The 26,934-nt window shown below is 45.3% G+C and overlaps 1 protein-coding gene across 1 annotated transcript; it reads right to left on the reverse strand.

Moving 5' to 3' along the window:
- Positions 1–205: 205 nt before the first annotated feature.
- LPL (lipoprotein lipase) lies at positions 206–26,934 on the reverse strand. Its single transcript, XM_048851626.2, has 10 exons — positions 26,695–26,934; positions 16,833–17,008; positions 15,443–15,622; positions 12,300–12,411; positions 9,042–9,275; positions 8,273–8,515; positions 6,493–6,613; positions 5,543–5,725; positions 3,467–3,568; positions 206–2,397 (listed from the first exon to the last, which is right to left on the reverse strand). The coding sequence occupies exons 1-10, from the start codon at positions 26,789–26,791 to the stop codon at positions 2,379–2,381; spliced, it is 1,467 nt and encodes a 488-aa protein (XP_048707583.1). The 5' UTR covers positions 26,792–26,934; the 3' UTR covers positions 206–2,378.

Genomic DNA, 26,934 nt, shown 5'->3' on the forward strand with positions numbered 1-26,934 from the left:
TTTTTTCGGCCTTTTCCTTAAAATCAGGCCCCTTTAAGGCATCTCAAGGAGGGCAACCAAAACTGGAAGCACTGAAAATCACTAGCTGCTTTTGAAAATGTCTCCCTCTACCTGTTCCCAGAGTCCAGCAAATTTTGTCAGTTTTAAAATACTACTAATGTTTCAATGCTTATTTCCGCAAAACAAAACTAGTTTAACTAGGGAATTAATTTGACAATTTTATTGAAGTCTAGGGTTTCCATTCTGTACAAAATTGAGATGCTTTCTTTAGAAAATGTATATTACACTGCATTATTTTATAAGCATGGTTAAGTAGGTCTTTGAAAGCTATATACAGGATTAATAGCACACAGCTGTATAAATGGAGATAGTCTTGATAATCTCAGCAATATATACAAACTACCTTTACACACATAAAAATATATATATTTACAGGTAATAAATAACATTTCAAGCTAAATCATGTGTCCTCATGTATAGAAACCTTTCACTATTGGGCATTCAAGTGCTGTAGGTGTTTTATTACATCCTGTATTAAAAGTATACATGTCCTCACAGGTCTTCTTTCCAAAGAGCTCAACTTTCAGGAAAATGCAAGTAAAAGCAACGTCAACTGGAAACATGAATCACTTTATTTTTTCACTTTAGAGGACTTGAGTGACATGCTCCAAATCCCAAGCAGCTCTCTTATCCTCTCAGCCATACTTCACTGGGTTAAGACATCACATTTTTAGCACCTTTTGAATTGTGGGCATTCCAACCTATTGCACTGGGTTAGCTCTTTGTTCACCTGATCAGCTAATGAATGGTATGCGGACTGAAAAAAACAACATACAGACAGGCGTAGGTTTTTCTTCTGGATGACTTAGCACAAATGCTACCTTCACCATATGCTTTGTAAATGCAAGGATTATAAAACACGGATATGTAATCATATTCTAGCTCAGGATTTCCTCCCCAGTTTTTGATTTATGATTTAATAAAAGAAAGCTACTGAACTTTTCATGGCATTAGAATAAATGTACATTATTTATTTTTTAAAAAAGCCAACCCTTCAGTTTTACAGTACTTGTGTGTGTGTTTGTGACACTTCTAATTCAAGCGATCTCAGAGCATTGTGTTTTGTGAACAATACACTCAGGCTCCTTGAATGGCCTAGATGCTGCACCTTACTGAAATTTGTGACATTTCAGACAGACAATCTTGCAGCTCACAGCTTCTACCCCTATGTCATAGGCAAGAAATAAATAGAGAGTGGTCTTTGGAAACAAGACTATCAGCAAAGGGAATGATGATCATACAGCTGATCCATTTTCATGTCTGGAAAATACAGGTGAACACGAGGCTAGAACAGCTGTGGCTCGAATGACTGAAACTCCGTGTCAGAGCAGAATGGCCTGGTTTTCACCTCATTTTGCATTGCTGTTGTAAACAGGTGATGAAAATAAGTTTCCTGCAGTTTCCAGTTTGTTGCTTCTTTTGAAGCCCCTAATCTAGCGCAATGTCAGAGTTTAGATGGCTTTATTTGAAAAACAGGTTACCCATTAATGTTAAAATATCATCACAGGACAAAGAAAATGCCAGCATCTCCCATGATTGGAAAGGTATTGCAGGATGAACTATTTAACAGAGTAGAGATGAGCAGGTCATACCTAAGGCTAAATCGGTACTCACAGCACTGGAGTTTACCTCAAGTACGATTCGTTATTATCCAGAATTTTCTCTTTCCATATTCATTCAGTCCTGGGCATCTTTTGAGTACCAGCCTTAGCAAGAGCAGGTGCATGCTTTCCCGAATGAGGAAATGCTAAATGAGGAACACATGCTAAATATGTATTTGACCACCTTGAGCTAGGGTCAGCGAAGGGTCTTTAAACTCATTAATTAGCTGAATGGTAGTTGCCCAACCACAAAAACAGACATCTGTCCAGTTTTAGAAAAGTCTTTAAAAATTAAGAAATCAAGTTAAAAAAGCCAAAATACAGGCCCAGAAATGAGACTTTTCAATAAATACTAGGAATTTGCTATACAGTACATTATATCAAGAAACCTTGTTACAAGGTGGTATTTTGAGGCAAAATAACTCTTAATTCTTCCCGGTAATCAAGATGTTACACTTTCTGTAGAAGTATTTTAAACTACTTGGCTAATGTGTTCTTTATAGTTAAGTAACCACTTTGTGTGTTCTGAGACACTGAACAAAAGCATCTCCTAGAATAGCTAGGAATAGCAGACTAAAAGGCCAGCAATATTACAGCTGCTAAATATTTCAATACATTCAGTTCTGAACACCCAGCATAATGGGGATTATTTTTCCATCCAAAGCAGAAATGTTTCATTCACTTCATTCTTCAGAAAATTCAAGAGCTGATCTTTCTTTAAGGTCTTGACTGGTCTCTAAAAAAGAAATAGGAACAGTTTATAACCTATATTAGCCTTATTTGTGGGATTTGTAAGAAGTCTAAACAATTGTTTTGTGGGACAATATGTTAGCTGCTCAACTCTTTGAGGGCTGTTGGTCACTAATTATCACACACACCCCTGATTTTTAGAGTCCTGAGCACCAACAAGAAAAGGAGGACTTGTGGCACCTTAGAGACTAACCAATTTATTTGAGCATGAGCTTTCGTGAGCTACAGCTCACTTCATCGGATGCATACCGTGGAAACTGCAGCAGACTTTATATACACACTCTCTCTGTGTGTATATAAAGTCTGCTGCAGTTTCCACGGTATGCATCCGATGAAGTGAGCTGTAGCTCACGAAAGCTCATGCTCAAATAAATTGGTTAGTCTCTAAGGTGCCACAAGTACTCCTTTTCTTTTTGCGAATACAGACTAACACGGCTGTTACTCTGAAACCTGAGCACCAACAGTTCCCATTGACTTCACTGGAACTTAGCCCTGGAGCGAGGGTCTGGTACATCACTATGCAGAACTGAGACCTAAATAGACAGGTGCACCCATGAGACCTAAAAAGAGCTACTATATCAAATACTGCCCCACCACTGATGGCCTGAAACCTAGCTGTAAAGCCCAAACAAAGATGGACATGTTTTAAAAGAAAGCGCAAACAGTCCTGAAGACAAAAAAGTGTGTTTGCTTCCTGATGAGTTAGAAGGCATCACTTTATACCCGACCTGGCCGCTCATGTGCAAAGCATGGATGTAAGCCTGGTAGGGATTTACGACCCCTCTGCCCTCCCTTTGCACAGGGGTCAATGACTATACAGGGTAGCAGAGAACCAGGCCCAAATATTCAGTCACTTGAGTTTCGATAACCTTGGCAAAGTTCATATGCTTCCCCAAAGCTCACCAAGCACTGACCAGCATTACCATGGAAGTCAGTTTTCTCACCAGGCTTTTGGTACTGCCTGGTTTCAGCCAATACTGAGAACATCCCTAAAGCAATGTTCTACATTCATTGATTTGTCTGTGTGGCATCATATGTTCCAGGAGAGCTCTTACCCTTTGTCTGTTTTGTTGGGCTTATCAGCACATTTCACAAACATCACAGCCTTCTTCCCTCTTCTGAGGTGAGAGATCCCATCTTGAGAGCAGAACACCATCCTGCAGATCAAACATAAGATTGTTCACACAGCTGAGCAGGGACAGCCGTTTTAGCTCTGAGAATGCAATCAATGCCCAGAACCAGTGTGCCTTTGTCAAGGATGGTATCGTTTCTTTCTTAAATGCAGGAGCAATTGGCTAAGGAACGGCTAGAGCTGGGAGAAACTTTTCAGCTGAAATTTTTTTCCAAGCAAAAAAAATAGGTTTGGCAACACTGAAACATTTCACCAATTTGTGTCAATTTGGCCAAGTTTTTAGTTTCAACCCTACGCTTCCCCCTCACTCTCCTCCCCCCCAAAAAGAACACACTTTGAAAATTTTGTTTTGACACTTTCTTAACAAAATATTTAAATTTCGCTTTGCAACAAGTTTCCATTTCAGAATTTCCTTTAAAAGTCTAAACAAACGATTTTACCAAAACATTTTTGTCCAAACTAAAAATTTTTTAAAAATGCCAACAAACCGACAAAATCTATTTATACAGTGCTAAAAAGAACATTAAGATACCCTATCTGAAAAACAAAACCAGTATTTGTTTTTAAACATTCCCGTAGTGTCATTTGTAACATTTCAAACAGCCCAGGCAGTTTCTAGTGAACTTAGGTACAATGAAACTTCATTGGTAAGAGATTTTAAAAAGACACTGACTTGTTCCAATGCACTGTTATGGACAAATGGCTACTCCACTTAGAGTGACAATTCTGCATGCTCCCAAACTGTCATTTCTTGGCCCAATTCTGCAAAGTGCTGAATGACCCCAACTCCTAAAGGGTCATAGTGTAAGGTGCTGAGCAATCAGGCTCTGGGGACATGATTCAGGAAAGCACTTCTATACAAGCAGAAAGAAATTTGGGAAAGGAGGTAAATTTGACTTTTTGCAGACCCTCTGCACCAAATTTCACCCTTTGTGATTAATGACATGTTTTTTAAATGGCTGGAAGAACCTCACTTCCAGTGCAAATTCTGGCCCAGGAGTTTACACACATGAATATTCATGTGACTTTTGCTTTCTCTGAACATTCTTGGTTAAAAACCTTGCTCTCCTGAACCTTTGTGAATGAAGTATGCTGCCAATTTCACCCAAACCCAGCAGCTGCTTTTATTGGCCAAAGCTACTTGTTGATTATATTTTCCATATTTGTCCAGCTCTTTTACTGTGTATTTTGATAAACTTACTACTGTACAAAATTCAGAGCTGGCTGTATTACACTACAAACAATTAGACAGATTTAAGTCCCTTTTTCAGTTCAGATTTTCTGCCAACAGATTTCAAGCTTTATGAATATGGTCACTGTTCTAAATTTGGTTTATGTGAATGTATTTCTGCTTCTGAACTACTGATGAGTGCTGCTTTGGGTATGCGGTATTCATTCGCAACAAAGTCACATGCTGCCGTTGCTGCCCTCCTGATTGGAGGATTCCCAAACGAATAAAGAGCTTCCAAGATGGCCACACACACACTTCCTGTGGGAATACAAATGTGGAACGGTGTTCCTCCCTTCTCATGAGCATTCTTTGTGATGAAAATGTTATTTACACAAATGCTCAGAAGGAGGCAGGCTAGAGGGGCTGCAAATACGATCAAAGTCGCTGATTCAGCAAGGTTCTTACGCACAAGAATAGTTCCACTGAAGTCCACAGGATTACTCATATCCTTAATGTTAGCCACATACTTAAGTGCATGGCTGACTGGAATTTATGGGACCAGAATCCCTGAGATGCTGTAGCTGCTATGGTGATGTGAAACATCTGTAAACCTAACCTAATTAGCTGCTTGAGCCAGGTTCATGGCTCTTTGCATCACTACAGCAGCACAAAACAACCAGCATGTATCTATGAATCTGACCCCTGGCTTTTATTCAAACAAATGCTCCTAATCACTTTCCGCCCCCACCAGGTATCTTGAGAGTCCTGACACACTGGCAATGAAATCCAATCTTGAACTTTTACTGTAAGCAATTTAAACTGAATTACTTTTTCTGAGTTTCTCCTGCCTTCACTCTGACCCTCTGGATGTCAAAAGCGTAGGAGGTCCACCAGTCCGACCAGCTGAAAATGGATTCCTTCTCCCACTGCAATGTCAGCATGAGGAGGTCTCCAATATTGACTTCGGTGTAAACCAAGAAGGAGTAGGTCTTGTTTGTGGAAATTTCAGGTCTGTGGAAAAAAAAAAAGTTACAATCTGTGAGTGGGCCTTTGTGTATTTTCAGAGATGGGCAAGTGTCTCACTCCGGGCCTGATCCAAGGTCCACTGTAGTTAATGGGCATCTTTCCACTGACTTCAGCTCAGGCCCTTACAACCCACCCTAGCTCCCATCTCTGAGTCAATCTGTTGCTAGTCAGCTCCTACGCGCCTCCCCCTCTCCCCCCATCTGTCTGGCTTGTGGCAGACCCATGTTGAACAAAACTATGTTAAGTTACATGTAAGTCTTTGCCTTTAACTCAATGGGAACATGACATTAAGGCTCTACAGTGGGCGGGGTGGGGGAAGAGCACCACTCTTGCATAACAGCAAATCCAAGCTATCCTAGCGTAAGCAGAACTCTCCACTGCTTTCCACAGAGAGCTCTGCTTGAAGAGACTGATGCCACAATAAGGTCTTGAATTTTTTTGGCTTGGAGAATTTTTGATTATGACGAGCCACAAGCCTGACTTGATGTTTCTTTTTCAAATCTCTGTTGGATCAAAGTGCCCCTTAGGGAGCCTATATGCTAAGCCTCAGTACTGCACGGCTGACAGCTGCTATCTTAGCCACATTTGAACCACAAGAGCTCAAAGCAGAAGTCTCTACTGTTTGTGCTAGAGAGCCAGGTTCTTTAGTTGGGGCTGCAATAGATTCATACCCTCTGTGACTGAGGCCTAGCAGGAGACCCTGTGAGCAGTGGGTTGTACTTGTGCTTGTCTGGATTTCCGTTGATACTCACAGTATCAAAGCAATGTTCTTGCTTTCATCGGCCGTGCCATACAAAGAGACCAGGAATGGCTGATTTGTCTTGGTCACATTCACCTTGCCAAAAAAATGGACCTTGACCTGGTAATGAAAGACTGGGTGGAGGAAGGAACAGAAAAGGAAAATTCATCATTACAAACAGCCTGCAGACAGAGAGAGAAAGAAACTAGCAAACCTGACAACCCTGGATCTGCCACCCTTGCTCAAGCCGACTAGCCCTTTGTTATGTGAGTAGTTCCACGGACATCAAGGGGACTCTCGTGTGTTAAGGATTACTTAACAGGAGCAAGGATGGCCGAATCAAATACTTCAGGGTTATTTGCGCTTGGCATTGGAATGGCAATATAAACTGTTCGCTTGGGCTTCAGTACTGGCTTGGTATCATTTCACGGGAAAGGTCCAAGTGTCTTGGTGCTGGGGCTAACCTTGCACGCCCAGACTCAAAGGAGTAGTTCTTTCTCATGCAAAGAGTCCCTGTGAAGTTGATTGTAACTCAGCGGTGGGCAAACGACGGCCCGCGGGCCACATCTGGCCCGCGGGACCATCCTGCCCGGCCCCTGAGCTCCCGGCTGGGGAAGCTAGCCCCCAGCCCCTCCACCGCTGTGCCCCCTCCCCAGCAGGGATGCCGCTGCACGTGTAGTGTGGCTTGCACCCACCCACCTCCCAGGCTTTCCAATAAGCCTGTCCTCCCGCTCTGAGTGGCATGGTGGGGGGGGTTGGCTAAGGGGCAGGAGGTCCCGGGGGGCAGTCAGGGGGAACGGGGAGCAGGGACAGAGAGCAGGGGGGTTGGATAGGGGGTGGGGTCCCAGAGGGGCGGTTAGGGGCGGGGGGGTCCCAGGACGAGCCAGTCAGGGGACAAGGAGCGGGGGGGTTGGATGGGTCGGGGATTCTGAGGGGGGCAGTCAGGGGGCAGATAGGGGGCGGGGGCCAGGCTGTTTGGGGAGGCACAGCCTTCCCTACCGGCCCGCCATACGGTTTTGCAACCCCGATATGGCCCTTGGGCCGAAAAGTTTGCCCACCCCTGTTGTAACTGGTTCAGCGAATCACCACGGCACTGTAAACACCCACAAACTCCAGTCTGGCCACTGTTCCAACACTGGCCGCACCAGAGAAACTTGGAGCACTGCTTGTCCTCGGCTTACTTCTGCAGTAGTGCAGCTTCTTGTTGCTCCTTACTCCGTGCTTGTGGCAAAGCCATAACTGGGTCCTTCATATGTTACTGTCAATGCTACTAAGCTGACCTAGCCAGCCATCTACCTTAACAGTTCCTTCCCTAGCTGAAAGCTTTCAGATTCTTTCCAGAAATTTCCTTTTCAGACCAGCCACTGTGGCAATCAGGAAAAAAAAGTGTACGTCTTGCAGTGACAGGCTCTGGCACAGACATTACTGTATCGAGTTTGAGTCTGATGACTGCACATCTCAGAATAAGTCACTCACCACACTTGGGTTCGCTTTTAGTTTTTCCAGCAACAGTAAGAATTGGTTTGGAAAAGAAAGAGATGGAAAAATTCAGAGAGTCAGACTATTCCAAGCAGAGTTACTGACTACACTGGACAAGATAGGTCCTTTTCCCTTTGGATCTCTTAACATTTTGTTACATCAACTTCCCCACCCTCTTCTCCTTAACGGAAAAACCTCCAAGATCTTCAGGAGCTCAGCGTCTCCTGACATCAGTTTGCAAGATCATCATTCTCCTCCCACACAATGCAGTGTGAACAAAATATCTTTTCCACAATGAAACGGTTGCCACCTACCTTTATAGGGCATCTGAGAGCGAGTCTTCAAATACATTTTGCTGTTTCTCTTGGCTCTCACTTTGTTGACCGGATAGCCCAGATTGTTGCAACGGTTCTTCCTGCAGCTCAGACACAGCCCCTTCTCAAAGGTTTCCCTTGTGTTGCAGCGGTAGGCCAGGCTTGGCTTGTCTTCGTACAAGAGGGAGTCGATGAAGAGGTGGATGGAGCGTTCGTGAGAGCACTTCACCAGTTGATCCACATCTTTGAAGGAAGATAATCAGATTCCCCAGTCAGAGTGATCAGTAATAAAACAATCTATTTGAGATGAGGGCTTTATGGGGAGATGGTCACAAGTGCCTAGGGCGCACCAGCCCCATTGACTTGCAGTGCTCCTAAGTAGCCCAGGGTCCACCTCGGCTGGAGCTGGAGGAGCAAGGAGCAGCTTGGGTAGATGCAGCATGCTAGCTTCGATTAAGCTTGCTCGATAAAAATAGCAGCACAGCTGCAGCGGCGCAGGGGGCGGGACAGACGAGTTGCCCAAGTACTGTCCCATCCCGGGCCCTAGGTCCTTGCTTGGGCCAGCTAGACCACCCCAGGGCCCACACAGACATGGCTACACTGCTGTTTTTAGCATGCTAGCTCAATCAAAGCTGGCCTACGTATGTCTACCCGAGCTGGAACTCACTTCCAGCTGCAGTGTAGCCCAGCCCTTAGGCACTGTTGAAAGTCCCCCCACCCCACGATCACTTGGGCAGGTGTTAGCCCTCTCTTTCCCAACTAGCCTTACCTCCAAGGCCTTTTTCTGCAATCAGGCGCAGAGCTTCACCTAGATTACAGCCTGGTTGGAAGCCTCCTCCATTTGGGTAGATGTCAATATGCCCAACAGGCTTCTGTATCCCAATGCTGCGATCTGGAGACCCCCTGGTGTAGGTGTGTAGGACATCGACAAAATCAGCATCATCTGGGGAGAGGCGTGTGGTTGCTTCAGCATATTCAAAGTTAGGTCCAGCTGGATCTAAACCTTCATGGGAGTAAAAAACATCCAAATCAATAGATGAAACTGATGTAATCTGTGCTACAGGCCCCAAGTTTGGGAGCCTTAGTTTAAAAGTTGTTTTGTTTGCATTGTCACCTCCTTAAATACATTAATGAAAGCACACATTCATGTATGCTAAAGCATTAAATAGACATTAAAGCTTCATTAATTATTATTATTAATACACAGAATATGGTGTATATAAAAGAGGCAGTTTAACTGTTACATGTTTGCAGTATTTATAGCCGGTGAAAAAAATGACTTTTCTCAAAATGTTTTCCCATTTTTCCACGATTTTGAAAATTTGAAGTTTTTTAAATTCAAAATGTCAAAAAATTGAAATATTTCAACCAGCTCAACTGCTGGTACAAAAACAAGCGTGTGTGTGTGTTGGGGGGGAGAACGGGAGATGAATAATGGGGGAAAAGATCGTCAGTGTTCCTGATTTTTAAAGAAAGTTCTAATTTCAAAATTGTATCAAAGTCAAAAAAGTGACCTGCTCTAATAGTAAATAAAAGTTTCAATTGTGGCACTTGCATCCACTTCCCTTACTGTGCAAATTCCCATAGCAAAATGGCAAAACAGGTCTAAAACAGATTGTTAACCTTGCTAGGACAGTTCTAAGTTTAACTCAGGGGCTCAGCACCTGGGTCTGAACACCAGGGTTAGCTTCACCTGGTTGTGAGCATCGACACTGCAATACCCTACCCAAGTTACTCCGTCCTCACTGGTACAGTGCTGCACTCATCTGGGGGGAACACTAGGGGTTCTGGGGGCATATCCATGATTCTTGTGTTGCAGTGAATTGAGCTGCTCTACAATTCTCTCCTAGGAGTCCCAGTGAATTGTGAAGTCTTGTTCTGTCTTTCTGGGCAAAAGTGGGGGAAGAGGGGAACAAAATTGTGGGAAGGAACTGGAGGACTATCAGCACTCAAGTGAGTTAGCCTGTGTTCTCACTGCAAAGTGGATGGGTTACCAACCCAAGTCAAAGCAGCACTTGTGATCTAGCCAATAGCCCCAGCAGGGCCAACCAACCTGGGTTTAAAGCAACACAAAACTCTGCGGGTGGACAGGAAGGAGGTTAGAGGCAATATCAGAGTAACAACCTGAACTAGCTCTGCAGTGAAGACAGACCCACAGACAAACTGGGGGTTTTCCTTGCTTTATAGGTCAAGCACAGTGGGGCCTAGCACAGTGGGGTTCAGCCCTCTGGGGCCCATCATCACACAAATCAATAATCACAATAGGCCAAGCAAGTCAACAATAAAAGGCATAAAACATAGGCACAATCACCATTGCTAAAACTAGGGCTATCAAGCGATTAAAAAAATTAATTGCTATTAATTGTGTGATTAATCGAACTGTTAAACAATAATAGAATACAATTTCTTTAAATATTTGTGGATGTTTTCTACATTTTAAAATATATTGATTTCAATTACCACACTGAATACAAAGTGTACAGTGCTCACTTTATATTTATTTTTTATTACAAGTATTTGCACTGTAAAAAGTACTGTAGTGCAATCACTTTATCATGAAAGTTGAACTTACAAATGTAGAATTATGTACAAAAAGTAACTGCATTTGAAAACAAAACAATGTAAAATTTTAGAGCCTCCAAGTCCACTCAGTCCTACTTCTTGTTCAGCCAGTCGCTCAGACAAACAAGGTTGGTTACAATTTGCAGGAGATAATGCTGCCCACTTCTTGTTTACAGTGTCACCTGAAAGTGAGAACTGGCGTTCTCATGGCACTGTTGTAGCTGGTGTCGCAAGATATTTACGTGCCAGATGCGCAAAAGAGTCACATGTCCCTTCATGCTTCAACCACCATTCCAGGGGACATGAGTCCATGCTGATGACAGATTCTGCTCAACAACAATCCCTAGCAGTGCGGATCGACGCATGTTCATTTTCATTATCTGAGTCAGATGCTACCAGCAGAAGGTTGATTTTCTTTTTTGGTGGTTCAGGTTCTGTAGTTTCCACACCAGAGCGTTGCTCTTCTAAGAATTATGCAAGCATGATCCACACCTCATCCCTCTCAGATTTTGGAAGGCACTTCAGATTCTTAAACCTGGGTCAAGTGCTGTAGCTATCTTTAGAAATCTCACATTGGTACCTTCTTTGCATTTTGTCAAATCTGGAGTGGAAGTGTTCTTAAAATGAACATGTGCTGGGTCATCATCAGAGACTGCTATAGCATGAAATATATGGCAGAATGTGAGTAAAACAGAGCAGGAGACATATAATTCTCCCCCTAGGAGGTCAGTCACAAATTTAATTAACACATTTTTTTAACGAGCATCATCAGCATGAAAGCATGTCCTCTGGAATGGTGCCGAACCATAAAGGGGCATACAAATGTTTAGCATATCTGGCACGTAAATACTTTGCAACGCCAGCTACAAAAGTGCCATGAAAATGCCTGTTCTCACTTTCTGGTGGAATAGTAAATAAGAAATGGGCAGCATTATCTTCGGCAAATGTAAACAAACTTGTTTGCCTGTGCAATTGGCTGAACAAGAAGTAGGACTGAGTGGACTTGTAGGCTCTGAAGTTTTACATGGTTTTGTTTTTGAGTGCAGTTATGTAACAAAAAAAAAATCTACATTTGTAAGTTGCACTTTCATGACAAAGAGATTGCACTACAGTACTTGTATGAGGTGAACTGAAAAATACTATTTCTTTTGTTTATCAGAAATAATATACACTGATTTCAATTACAACACAGAATAATATATATGAAAATGTAGAAAAACATCCAAAATATTTAATAAACTTCAATTGGTATTCTATCGTTAAACAGTGTGATTAAAACTGCAATTAATCACAATTAATTTTTTGAGTTAATCTCATGAGTTAACTTTGATTAATCAACAGCCCTAACTAAAACCAAACCAAATGTCAAGACGAAGGTAGGAGAGAAAGAAGCCCGGAGAGAAACAGAGTCCCCCATTCTCTCTTTGTGAGCACACAAACAGATAAACAGCAGAGTGTTTTTTACCAGTGATCCTGTTAATCTTCTTTTTGGTCAGACTTCCAGCAATCCCAGCAGCATGCGCACCAAGACTATAGCCCAGCAAATGGAGGTTGTCGAGTGGGTAATTGAATTGCTCCTATGGAAGATTTAAAAAAAAAAAAAAGTTTAAATTCCAAGGGTGCAAAACCAAAACAATTAAGACAAAAAAGGTATCTGAAAAATTGCAATTTAATTTAAACCTACTCAGTCCCTGACTGAAGACAATAGGGTTTGACGTTTATTTCAGTGGGGACAGGATTAGGTGCCATGTAAAAGATTAAGGGCAGATTTGGGGGGCTTGACAAGATGACCCTTGTGATCCCTCCTAACCCTGTGGTTCTACAGTTCAAAGGCACAAAGGGCAGATAGACTCCCACTGAAAGCCACTGGGAGTTGGGCACTTCACTCCCATTTGTGCTTTTGAAAATCTTCTCCTAAAGAAAATTAATGTCAAGCAAGGCTATAGAATCATAGAATCATAGGCTGTCCTCGTATATACTGCTCTCATCACTGCCCATCTCAGAGAGGGGTGAACTGTGCACATATCCCATCATTGATTTTCATATGAATCACAGCACTACCCTGCTACCATAGCAACATTGTTCCCTGTACTATATTTTCTGGTGCTTTGTCCAGTCAAGTTTAACGGGTCCCAGGCACGGGGTTTCCACTTGGCACTTGGGAGGCTATTCCACATTTTAAGACAGGGGTGGGCAAACTTTGTGGCCCGAGGGCCACATCTGGGTATGGAAATTGTATGGCGGGCCATGAATGCTCACGATATTGGGGGTTGGGGTGTGGCTGGGGGTGCAGGCTCTGGGGTGGGGCCAGAAATGAGGAGTTCAGGGTGCAGGAGGGGGCTCCAGGCTGGGTGAGGGGGCTAGGGTGTGGGAGGGCTCCATCTGGGGGGGCAGACTCTGGGGTGGGGCTGGGGATGAGGGGTTGGGGGTGCAGGAGGGTTCTCCAGACTGGGCCAAGGGGTTTGGAGGGTGGGAGGGGGATCAGGGCTGGGGCAGGGGGTTGGGGTGCAGGCTCTGGGTGGCACTTAGCTCAAGCAGCTCCCAGAAGCAGCGGCATGTCCCCCTCTGGCTCCTACATGGATGCACACAGCCAGGTGGTTCTGTATGCTGCCCTGCCCTCTGGCGCTTGGGGCAGGGGCAGTGTACAAAGCCCCCTGGCTGCCCCTACACGTAGGAGAAGGAGGGGGGACATGCTGCTGCTTCCGGGAGCCACGCGGAGTGGGGCAAGCCCCTGACCCCGCTCTCTGGCTGGAGCGCCGAAGCAGAACAAGTCCCGGATCCCGCTCCCTGGCAGGAGCTCGAGGACTGGATTAAAACATCTGGAGGGCTGGATGCGGCCCCCGGACCATAGTTTGCCCACCCCTGGTTTAAGAGATTTCACCACTAAGAAAGGTCTCCTGCTTTTTAGCCTATATCTTCCTTTTCTTAGTCTTGTCCCCTAGTACCACCCTAAAATAAAAAAAAACCCTCTCCTTCTGCCATTCAGATATTGGTAGACTATTCTTATAATACAAGAACAATGGATTGCTGAGTCTAAGCTCTTAATGGGGTTTTAAAACGGTGTAGGGGGGATTTTCAAAAGCACTTGGCAGTGGCCACTGACATCAGTGGGAGGAGAGCAGGCCAGCTTTTGAGCATTGAGTGCTTCTGAAACCCCTCCCAGCAAGGAGTGGAATTAGCCTACGGGGACGCGGGATTCTGAACCTGACCTGCTAACTCGTGTGAAGACTCCGAACTGCCTTTTTACTAAGATTTTCTCTTGCGTTAGATAATGTGATTTAAGAACACCCCTTTTCCCTAGTGAAGCCATGGCCTTAGACATTTAGATAGATAATGAGAACATCCAAAGTTGCAGAGAGTATTAAGACATTTTATGCATATAAACACTTGAACGTATGTCCTGAAATGTATCACTGACACATGGGATTTAGGAAGAGATTTTCTGAGGGCAAGTTGTTCCTTAATTATCCAACTATGGGGTTTCTTTCACCTTCTCCCGAGACATGTGGTATTGGCCTCCATCAAACAAGATGCTGAGCAGTAGATCAATATTGCTCAGGGAATCAATATGCCCCATTCAGAGCCATCCCTTGGGTAGGGCAAATCGGAGCAGCCGCCCTGGGCCCCACGCTTTGATAAAAATTGGGACTGTCTCGATATCTAGCCCTTTGTCCTGTGACCCAACCGATGTACGATTGGTCCTGATATTTGTCCCAATATTCAAGTGAGGAGGTGGGCGGCGAGATGAGGCAGGAGGGCAAGCGGGATGAGGAGGCAAACGGGAAGGCAAGTGGCAGGCGGGAGGGGGTGATGAGGCGAGCAGGCAGACGGTGAGGAGGAGAGTGGTGGGCAGACGTTGGGGGGGAACAGGACCGGACGGACACTGAGAAGACTAGCAGGGAGGCGAGCAGCGGTTGGGAGAGCAGTGAGGAGGAGAGCAGCGGGCGGGCCGGCACAGGGCATGAGGAGGTGAGCAGCGGCTGGGCAGATGGCAAAGAGACTAGCGGGAGGCTAATTTGTCCTGTTCCCCCCCACCGCCCCCGAAAGGGACAGCATTCTCTTTCTTGCACCAGCCGAACTTTGTGGACTTTGTTGTGTACTGGGGTTGCTCAGCATCTATGAAATCAGTCCTAAGTACAGATGTAGGCACCTAACTTTAGACCGTTGGTCTGCTTCAATGTCAGTTTCTCTTACCATGTGCCCTGCCTTCATGGTCTTCAAGGAAAGCTATATTTCAATTCTTTTAACTTTTCCTGATCATTCAATCCCTCCATCCCTTTCCATTCCTCTCTGAATTCCCTCTGGTTCATCAGAATCTTTCTACTATTGAAACGACTACAAATGAACACAAACTCTTCCAGTTGTGATTTCTCCAAAGCAATTCAGATGTGTGTGTGGGCCATGTAGAACATTTACCTAGTTTTGCCTCTATTATTAAATCTTTGGCTAGAAAAATCACACACACACACACACTTTCTGAATGGCCTGAACTTCCTCTTGAAAGAAATCTAGAATGGAGATAGAACAAACTAAACTGTACTGTTAAACTATTCTAACTCTGAGCACCTACACAATCCATGTCATCTAGCCCTCTGTACAAGTGCTTACCTCCATCCAGTCAATAAATACTGCTACATCCTTTCCCACCAGTTTAGTGTAGGCAGCAGATACTGGATAATGCTGCTGGGCACGGCTTAGCCAATCTACAACGACGACATTAGAGTCAGGTTCTCTCTTATACAGAGCATCCACCAGCTTTGGGACCCAGCTCTCATACATTCCAGTTACCTGAAAAGAGATTTCGCATTATTATTTGTATTGCAGTAACACCCAGAAGCCTCGGTTGAGATTGGAGCCTCACTGGGTTAGATGCTGCACAGACACATCGTGAGAGAGAGTCACTGCCCCCCCCCCCCCCCCAGATGCTGAAGGAGCCATACAATGGGGAAAGTAAAACCTTTTTTACTGTAAACATACTTCTGTCATGGGCTCAAGTTTCAGTAATGCATTTCACTGTATGGCACTGAAATGCACCAGGCTTATGCAGCAGTTCTGCAGAAATGAACCTAGGGATTACAGTGGATGAGAAGCTGGATATGAGTCAGCAGTGTGCCCTTGTTGCCAAGAAGGCTAACGGCATATTGGCCTGTATTAGTAGGAGCATTGCCAGCAGATCCAGGGAAGTGATTATTCCCCTCTATTTCATAGAATATCATAGAATATCAGGGTTGGAAGGGACCTCAGGAGGTCATCTAGTCCAACCCCCTGCTCAAAGCAGGACCAATCCCCAATTTTTGCCCCAGATCCCTAAATGGCCCCCTCAAGGATTAGAACTCACAACCCTGGAATTTGGCACTGGTGAGTCCACACCTGGAGTATTGTGTCCAGTTTTGGGCCCTCCACTACAGAAGGGATGCAGACAAATTGGAGAGAGTCCAGGGGAGGGCAATGAAAATGATCAGGGGGTTGGGGCACATGACTTACGAGGAGAGGCTGGGGGAACTGGGGTTATTTAGTCTGAAGAAGAGAAGAGTGAGGGGAGATTTGACAGCAGCCTTCAACTACCTGAAGTGGGGGTTCCCAAAGAGGATGGAGCTCGGCTGTTCTCAGTGGTGGCAGATGACAGAAGCAGCAGCAATGGTCTCAAGTTGCAGTGAGGGAGGTCTAGGTTGGATATTAGGAAAAACTATTTCACTAGGAGGGTGGTGAAGCACTGGAATGGGTTACCTAGGGAGGTGGTGGAATCTCCTTTTTTAGAGGTTTTTAAGGCCTGGCTTGACAAAGCCCTGGCTGGGATGATGAAGTTGGCGTTGGTCCTGCTTTGAGCAGGGGGCTGGACTAGATGACCTCCTGAGGTCTCTTCCAGCCCTAATCTTCTATGCTTCTAAGTAACTCACTGCAGGGCTGGACACTGCAATTGCTCGTTGTGTGTGGAGCTCCCACTGACAACAATAGGAGTTCTGGGTGCAGCTCAGCTCCGGGAGAAGTTTTCTCTTACCGTCCATCCATGGATCACCACAAAGGTTTTACTGGTATGGTTGAAGTTGCATCGTGCCACAGTGTCTTCTTGACCAGGGACCAAGTAGCAGATGTCATCATCAGGTTCGTCAGCTGTCCTTAGAGAAAATTTGCTCTCGATCCCCTCAAAGTCTCTCTTTGTTTCTCTGGTGCTTCCTATAGTGGAGGCAGCATTTTGGGAACAGGTATTAAAACAGGTTCAGGAAGATGCATAATAAAAAAAACAAGCATTTTGATAGTCACAGATCTAAAGAGGTCAGAAGACAAGGTAAAATCAATTTCATCCTGCTCTAAGGCCCATTTCCCTGCCAGAATAAGGACAGTTAAAATCTGGCCAATTGTAGGAGTATGTTTATTTTAGGCGTTTATTTTAATCTGGTAATGGAAAAGATATAAAACTGGTGCATCTGAAAAGCAATTCGCACTGCATTGTGGAAAAATGCCCAAGTGTTTCAAATTAGGGGGTTGGGGAAGAGGGAGAAATCACTGATAAGCTTCATATTATTGAGGTATCTTCCCCATAATTTCAGCTTTAATGAAAATCACTTAAGCAATAACAAACAGATTCTTCAGTAATTCATTAGTAGCAGCAAACTCATCCCTGCTTTTATGCAATGTGGGTGTCTAGGTTTGTTCTGACTAAAAAAAAAAAAGCAAGTGGGAAGGTCAAAAGCCAGCCTTGGGGATTAAAACTGAGCTAACGAAACAGAAGCCCATGTTTCAAAGGCAATATTGCGTCAGACAATCTGATAATCAACTTTCTAAGAAAAGCTGCTTCTCTCCATCCTAGTGAAGGAGAAAGGGCATATTAGTAATGACACTGCATGTGGTATGCTATGCCTGCAATGAGCAGTTCTTCCTTGGAGAAATTTCTCTGCTTTCAAAATAAACATATAAATTGCTTTTCATTTTTATGACAAGAGGAAGGAGGAGAGTGCAGTATAAAAAGTATACACTTTTATAATAGTAATTTCCTCCGCTGTTTGGAATACGCTCCTAAAAACTGGAAACCAATATTTCTCCCCCTTTTTAGGCCCTGATGTATCCAGGTCATCCTTACTCTCAGCAAAGTACTTCAGCTTGTGATTAACTACAGGCTTTGCTGAACGGAGATGTATGTAGACATGTGCATAAATGCTTTGCTGAACTGGGGCCTTAGTTGGCAGATTTCCTTTTAACAAGTACTGATTTCTCCTCTTCTCAACCCAGCAAAAGCCAATACTTCTCAGTTCTGTTTACCAGTTTGTTTATTGGCACCATTTGCGGCAGGATTTCACAGAGTTCTGGGAATATAATCAGTAGTGAGCTGGAGCCGGTTCGCACTGGTTCACGCGAACCGGTTGTTAAATTTTGCAGCCGGTTTAGAACCGGTTGTTAAAGGGGTGGGCAAACTCCTGTCCTGTCCGTCCGTCCTGTCTGTCCCACCTGAGCTCTTGGCTGGTGAGGCTCCCCTGTGAATTTTTACTCATCTGATGGCACTGCGCGCCTTCAGTGGCAGGTTCTTCACTCGCTCCGGGCCTTCGGCGGCACTTCAGCAGTGGGTCCTTCAGTGCCGCCGAAGACCCGGAGCGTCTGAAGGAACCGGTTCTTCAGCTTCTGGCAGCTCATCACTAAATATAATCATTAAATGCTCAGACCCAGAGCAGGGAACACAAAGATACAAAGTATGGCATTTTTACAAGACACACACAAATAATAGCCATTTTTGCTTGATTTTTTTCCATGACAAAAAGTTGATTTTCTGGAAGGAAGATGTTAAGAATGAGAGAATATTTCCTGCCTGGTATCTATATTTTTCAATACTGTCATTCTGTAAATTTCATGTATTATATATATATCTTCATTGATTTAAAACCCAACCTTTTGTGTTCAGTTAAATTGCCTTATTCAGCAAGGTAATTAAGCAAGTGCCTAACTTTAAGCACTTGAGTAGATGCACTGAAGTTAATGGGATTCCTTACGTGCTTAAAGTTACGCCTGTGCTTAAATTACCTTCTTGAACTGAGGCCTAAACTGTTAGTATTTGCATGTGCCCTGAAGTCCTGGAAACAAAACACTGCTGTTACTGTGAGTGTTAGCATCCAGCATCACAAATAAACAGTGATACAGCAATATCAGCTATACACGCAAAAGCAATTTCATGCCAATAGAACTGTCTACACTAGGGCATTTGTATACTGACAAGAAAGAAAGAAAAGTCACACCCCCTAACTGACATTGCAATGCCAGTAAAAGTTTCTAGTGTAGACCTGGCTTTTATCTATTCCTTATAAATTACCCCCTTTGGGGATTTCCTTCTCCCCCTCCCCACCATGTACAACCCATTCAGAACTTCTCACTCTCACCACAAATGTTAATTATCTCTTCAATCCATTACCTTCTTTCTGAAAAACAGTCTGAGTGTAACTAGGATCATTTTTCTTCCACCCAGAAAAAGAAAGCCCTGGAGGCTGACTAGTTCTTAGTTAAACATCAAACTGTTTAACTTTCCACTCACTGATGACTCAATAAAGTCTTAAAAAGGAATAAAAGCAGCTTTCAACTATGAAATGCATAGAACCTCATAAAGACTTTGCATATGTAAGTTCCTTTTTCATACAGGAAGACAAACAAGAATACTCCACCTGCATTCCCTTTATACTATTTTCTTTGTATTTAGCTATTACATGGCAATTCCCCACTGCATTAAAACTATTTGATAATCATCCAAAATATAGACTAAACTGGCATCTGCTTAATAGTGTGTCCATTCCAATACATAGGCTATTATTTCTGAGTAGCTGGGAGTATACCCTCTAAAAGATATTTTATATAAGATATTACCTCATCCACCTTCTCTCTAATATGCTGGGGCTGACAAAGCTACAACACTGTACGGAATAGACCCTCTAGTTTGTAATAACTTAACTCCCAGGGATGCTCTTACGTTGAAGTGTAGGTGATTATTAACGAGAAGAGCTTGCATTTCTATAGCACCTTTCACTGGAGGAGCTCAAAGTGCTTTACAAATATTCATTAACTCAGCCTCATAAAACACCTTTATACATAGGGACCGTTTCATCCACCACTGAAATGCAGTCACCTCTGCGGCCACATCAATCATGTAAACATGCAAAGCCACAAGCCATTGGTTAGAGGAGGTGAAGGTGGTTACTGTGTCCAGCTGAAATCGCAGGGGAGAGCTAGGAGGTCAAAATGAATAGCGATACATCTAGACTGCCAGGATTAGCACCCCTATACTTACAATAAGTGCCATGGACTCTTCAGTGGCCACAAATGGTCAGGGATTCAGCTGAAGGGCAGCGTCTCCAGCAGCAAAGTACACCAGGTAGTTACTTACTCAGAGTACATTATGTATATGCGAGTCACCAATAATTACTTCCTGCTGTTCTGAGGTGTTCATTGGAGGTCTTCCTCAAGTACTGTCCTGACCTCCCATTGGCATGCCAAATCTGATTAGATCACAGAATAAGATGATTTGGCTGCATCTCACATCTTAAAACTAGAATTCACTATAATTACAATTCTTTCCCCCTTCTATTTAGAATCTGCAATTTCAGTGGGGTGTGTGTGTGTGTGTTTGTACGTACACATTCATTCGTATACATATCTCACACACACTGAATATAGGCTGCAAAGGTCCTCAAGAGGTCATCTAGTCCCTCACCCCATACTGAGACAGGACCAAGTATATCTAGACCATCTCTGACAGGTGTTTGTCTAACTTATCCTTAAAAACCTCCAATGAAGGGGATTCCCCAACCTTCCTTGGTGATCTATTCCAGTACTTAACTACCCTTATAGTTAGGAAAATCTTTCCTAATATCTAACCTAGATCTCCCTGTGAACTGTGCTTACATACATGTGGACTACATACTGCTTTAAAATAACAAAGAGGTTCTATGGGCTAAAAGTAGGCCCACCTAAGACACATTATTAAACAGCCATGTACAGCCACTCAGAAAACTAAAATTTGCCAGTTCAGTTTGTGCCCCTGTTCAAAGTATAAACGCAATGTCTTTTGTTGTACCAGCTCAAATTAGTTCAAATAATACTACCTTTTCCTGAAGGCATAATGATTGTAGCGACCATAATGAGAAGAAAATCTCATCACACAACTTTAGTTTAATATTTGTAAAGTAGCTGAAAGGAAATTCTGATGCAGGGTTTTAACCGTTGAGTTCTTACATAGAGCCAAAGAAATGTAGGGTTGTCTATACACAAACTCATGTCAGTTTAACTAAAGGTGAGTTTTAAAAACAATTTAGTGAAACTGCTGCATCCCCCCTCTAATCATTTATTGGTTTAAAATGGCTTGTATTAATTTAGCTGAATTTGGCACTGAATGGACATAAGCTAAAATTGATAGAAGTCAGGTTTCAATCAAATGAAGAATATCCACACAGAGGTTTTCAACTAATCTTAGGTAAGATGGTGCAACTTTGTGTTTAGACAAAGCCTCAGAGAATGTGACTTAAGTGCTCTTTAAAAGCAAAATTATTCCTTTTTAAAAATTAGTATTTGCTCTGGTCCTGATTCAGCAAGGTACGAAAGCACGTATGTTGCTTTAAGCACATGAATAATATCATTGTAGTCAGTGTTGCAGTACCTTTCAGATGCATACTTTTAAATACAAATTATAATTTTCTGGCCTTTGTCATCTCTGTAGGGATGATGCACTATAAAGAAATTCCATTTTCTTGCCATGAAATTCACTCTGGCTTTTTTATTGTACACATTTTAACCATAATATTTGTCTGGGAGCCAGTCAAAATAATGCAATCTACAATGCTTGGCTTATTTTATTTTTGTAATTGAAGGGAGTAGAAGTGTTATGAGTAACAGGCCAAGTACAGACTCTGCTCTGAAAGAACTTGCTTTTCTGATCCTGCCCTAGCTATGTTGCCTATTCTCGCGATTTCATCCCAAGTCTCACAGTATTTGGTGTTTTTCTTAAAGCCCTGGTGCTGGAATCAGGAGGCGACAAGAGAATCTTCACCTTCCTTTTGTTAAAAAGGAAACTTTTCTAGCCCTCTTGGTTGGGAGCGTGGCGGGAAGGGGGCGGGAAATCTATAAGTGAAACAAGTGTGCCCATAAGTACCCATAAGCAAAATAAATATTTATTTTTTTAAAAAAACCCTTGTGATTTTTAAGTCAATCTCATGATTTTTTGAGGCTTCACTTGTGATTTTTGACCACGTGATGTTGGCAGCGCTGCAGCTGTGAAAATCAGCAGGAACTCCAGTCCCGCTACGGCCTGATCCGTTGCCCACTGAAGCCAACGGAAAGACTCCCATTGACTTCTCTAGACATTGAAATGGCTCCTGACTCAAGTAGAAGGGTAGTATCAATAAGAGGAGAATCAAGCATTATGGACCCGATCCTGTTCCGACTGAAGTCAATGGCAAAATTACCATTGACTTCAATGGCAGCAAGACTGTGCCCTTCATTGAATTTATCGCTATTGTCAGGTGGGTTGAGAACTGAATTTTGAGCAAGTTGAACTACCCCATCTAGGTGCAGGATATAAAGTATCATAAGATCTTTATATCTTGGATAAACAAGAATTTCATCATTTGTACACGGATGTGGAAATTCAAATTGTTAGATACATAAAAACATCATGGGATAGATCCTCGGCTGGCACAGCTCCATTGAAATCAACACACACATGCTCAAATATTTACACAAACAACAGTGAGAGTTCTGTTGAGATAACTAGTCCTACAGCTGATAAAGCGCAATAGAACATCACGTATCAGTCACCTTGAATACCCCACCAAGCTTCTTATATTAGCCCATGTTCCCTAACAAAGTAAAGTTTTGTAACTCAGACAAGTGAAATGCCTTTGCAAGGGCTAAATTACAGAAACAATCAATCTTGATTTGATTTGAGTGGTTTAAACAATACAATAAAATCACACTGTTTGTTACAACTCCACAACACAACCCATAAAGCAGGCTATTGTTTAACTACTCTGTCGAAGAGCTCCAACTTAGTTTGTTCATCCCACACGTGAGGAAAGAACTCCGTGGCCTTAATCCTGCAATAAATGTTACATGGGCTAACTGCTGCACTTGCATAGAGCTCCCTTGGACTCAGCAGGACTCCACGTGGGCACAAATGTCGGCACACATGCTGGCTCCAAGCCTGAGTCATTCCCTGCGGAATGACTGCGTCCCTCAAGTGCATTTGGTATGCTTGTAAAATGATACACTGGGAGTACTTTCCCATCCTTTAGACGCCCTGGAGCATCTCTCCTACATTTTAGGACCGTCCACAAAGCGCAGTGGTCCTAGCATCCTAAAACACTGTAAAGAATCACTCTTTAAAACAGTGTTAAGATGATAAAGTGCAGCTGTGGGCCGACTTCTACAATAATAAATACAAGGTCCCTTTTGATATTGATGCCCAAGGAGTATATGTACAGGCCAGTTTCCCAAACAGGAGATTTTCTCACACATTATAAATCCAGCAGGATCCTATGATTGCACTATGCTGTTAGTTCTCCAATATACCCTCTCAGACGTGCCAAAGATTCTGTTGGAAAGTTGTTACAGTAGCAGCTCTGGCAGAGCTATCCCAAACACAGCATTTACAAGGAATATTAAAAGCTGGGGGCCAAATTTTTAATCCTTTACACTAATGTAAACTGGTGTAACTCCTTTGATTTAGATGGAATTACTCCAGATTTACACTGGTTAAACTGAGAATTTAACCCTATAAATATAATCTTCCTCTGATTATACCGTGCACTGTTTATTAAGGATTCAGACGTTGTTTCCTGCGGCCCAGATCCTGCTTTCCCCTGCTCCTAAAACACCCATTGACTTCAGTGAGAGTTTATGGCATGGCTAGATCTGAGGTGTTCTTACAGGTGGTTCCCACATCATCTATTATTAGGGAGAACTAACACATTAAGCAGAAAGGCTTCAAAGCAAGGAATGAAAACAACGTTTATAAGTTTGCTCTGGGAGGGAAGAGAATTCTCATTTTATGCCACTAAACTATTATTGTGATGGGTGCTCTAGAATTACCATTGATAGAATAAGATTAGATTCAAGGTGAGAATATATTCCTTTCACTGTGGCCTAGGATGATCATATGTCATGTTTCGGCCAGGACAGTCCCTTTTTTATGCCCTGTTCCGGCCGTCCCGACTTTTTTGGCAAAAGCGGGCATTTGTCCTGTTTGCTCTTGCCAACCTGATCGGTGGGTGGGAGATGTGTGGGAAGGCTCAGGCCAGCTATAAGAAAAATAATGAGAAAAAAAATGTAGACCCAGATCCTCAAAGGCAGTTAGGCATCTAAGTACCGCTAAGAATCTGGGCCATAGTTAGTTACCATCTTAGTTTCACTCGGTGGTTTGCAACAGATGTGTCCAAACTTTTTTCTAACTGCGCAGACTTTTAAAAACATTAGTCTCTCTCCCACCTTTGATGAAAAGTCGGTTGAAAGTTTCTTTGTTGAAAGTGTATTAGTTTTGTGGATTAGCAAAGTGAAAATTAGTGAAAGTCGACTATTCTCTAGGTGATATATTCCTCTATTCCATGCTCTGTGTGTGCTCTATATGTATATCCACTGTGGGATTAGAATATTCATCTTCAAACTTTACTCTAATTGCTTCATCTTCTTGAAAGGCATTTGTTACAACACCAATCCATGTTGCAACTAGGTTTTGTTTTTACATGAATGCTCAAGATATTCCAGCTGCGTCTATTGTGCAACTGGGCAGGCCACTTGACCCACAAACATAAACAGTACACACAAGTAGGGCCGGCTCCTGTGCGGTACCCAGCTCCGACTGCCACCCAGGAGATGCCATTATCACTAGCGGGGCAATCAGATGCCACGTTGCTCATGACAAAAAATAACCCAGGCCCCCGGGCTTGTTCCCTGGAGGCATCTCGCTGCAGTCAGCGCCCGCACCTCAAGGATGGGGAAGCCACTTGGGGCCAGTAGCCAGGTGCCCTGCCCGGGCTAGGGGCCTGACCCTCGTCTCCCCGGGGCAGAGCAGGCGGGACCCCAGCGCCACCAGGGACGTGCCGGGAGGGCCGCAGAGCGCGGCGCCGGCGGCTCGGCTCGGCTCGGCTCCGCAGCCCCCGGGACGAGGAGCGGTGAGGGGCAGCCCGGGGCCCGCGGCACACGGCTGGGCACGCCGGCAGCGTGGGGCGGGCAGGAGCGGAGCAGCCCGCAGGGACTCCCCGCCCGGCCCCGCGCCCCGGTGACCTTGGCCCGCGTGCCGGGCATTCCAGCGCCCCGCCCCGCCCCGCACACGCCCCCGGCGCGCCCCGCCCCGCCCCGCCCCGCACGCGCCCCCGCCCCGCCCCGCGCCGCCCCCGGCGCGCCCGGCCTCGCAGCCGGCTGGGGACGGGGCGACCGGCCCCCTGCGAGCTCCGGGCCCCTCTTCTTCGGCTCCCACCGCCGTGCGTGGCCCGCCCCACAGCCGCCCCGTCTGCCCTACAACCTCCCCTGTGCCTGCCCCACAGCCTCCCCCAGACAACCTCCCGCCTGCCCCGCACCCTCCTCTGTGCACGGCCCCAGCCCCCTCCCGCCTGCCCCACACCCTCCTCTGTGCATGGCTCCAGCCCCTTCCTGGGGCCTGCCCCCCAACCATCCCATCCCAGCCCCCTCCTGCCTGCCCCACACCCTCCTCTGTGCATGCCCCCAGCCCCCTCCTGCCTGCCCCACAGTCTCCCCCAAACAACCTCCCGCCTGCCCCATACCCTCCTCTGTACATCGCTCCAGCCCCTTCCTGGGGCCTGCCCCCCAACCATCCCATCCATGCCCCCAGCCCCCTCCTGCCTGCCCCACACCCTCCTCTGTGCATGGCTCCAGCCCCCTCCCACCTGCCCCACACCCTCCTCTGTGCATGGCTCCAGCCCCTTCCTGGGGCCTGCCCCCCAACCATCCCATCCATGCCCCCAGCCCCCTCCTGCCTGCCCCACACCCTCCTCTGTGCATGCCCCCAGCCCCCTCCTGCCTGCCCCACAGTCTCCCCCAAACAACCTCCCGCCTGCCCCATACCCTCCTCTGTGCATCGCTCCAGCCCCTTCCTGGGGCCTGCCCCCCAACCATCCCATCCATGCCCCCAGCCCCCTCCTGCCTGCCCCACACCCTCCTCTGTGCATGCCCCCAGCCCCCTCCTGCCTGCCCCACAGTCTCCCCCAAACAACCTCCCGCCTGCCCCATACCCTCCTCTGTGCATCGCTCCAGCCCCTTCCTGGGGTCTGCCCCCCAACCATCCCATCCATGCCCCCAGCCCCCTCCTGCCTGCCCCACACCCTCCCCTGTGCATGCCCCCAGCCCCCTCCTGCCTGCCCCACACCCTCCTCTGTGCATGCCCCCAGCCCCCTCCTGCCTGCCCCACAAAAACCTTCCCTGTGTCTCCCCCAAACAGCCTCCTACCTGCCCCACACCCTCCTCTGTGCATGCCTCCTGCCCGCTCTACAACTTCCCCCATGTATGCCCCACGCATCTCCCCTGTGCATGCCCCGATGCTTCTTTTCCTTCCTGTGCATCCACCCAACATCACCCTGCATCTCACTAGTCATATCCCTGGGCGCCACCATGCACGCCCCCAACACTGCTTCTCTTTCTGACATGCACATCCCCAACAGCCACCTGTACATGCCCCCATCACCTCAATCTGGTCTCCCCCATGCATGCTCTGATACCCACCTGTGCACGTCCCCAGCAGCCCCCCTTTCCCCTGTGCACATCCCCAGCAGCCCCCCATCCCTTTAGTATAAAGTCACAAACAGAAGTTCAGTTGATGTTTGCAAAAGTGATATTGTCTTGCAGCTTCTAGTGCTTCTCCCACTCCAAGGACTCAGACTTACTTGGGACAGTGGCTTGCGTCGTGGCAGTAGCTGTGCAGAGAGCAGCGAGGTAGTGGATCCACAGGCCCAGGGCTGCCAGCAATGCTCCCCTTGCCATCACTGGAGAGGTCTCCCTTTTCCTGTGTCCAGAGGAAATCAAGTGAGTGCACTTTGTGCAGCCTGCAGCTCCGTGCAAAGTTTCCCTAAAGTTAAGTGCAAAAAGTGCCAGCAGGTCTCCTGGAGTAGGAGGGACCCTTTTCT

The sequence above is a fragment of the Caretta caretta genome, chromosome 5 (assembly GCF_965140235.1).
Source record: "Caretta caretta isolate rCarCar2 chromosome 5, rCarCar1.hap1, whole genome shotgun sequence".
In the NCBI taxonomy this organism is placed as follows: Eukaryota; Metazoa; Chordata; order Testudines; family Cheloniidae; genus Caretta; species Caretta caretta.

Coding starts and splice junctions, on each gene's coding strand:
- LPL (XM_048851626.2), bottom strand. CDS start 26,791: ATGGCAAGGGGAGCATTGCTGGCAGCCCTGGGCCTGTGGATCCACTAC. Junction 15,623..16,832: donor TGGTGATCCATGGATGGACG/GTAAGAGAAAAC, acceptor ATCTCTTTTCAG/GTAACTGGAATGTATGAGAG. Junction 9,276..12,299: donor GAAGATTAACAGGATCACTG/GTAAAAAACACT, acceptor ACTCCCATGAAG/GTTTAGATCCAGCTGGACCT.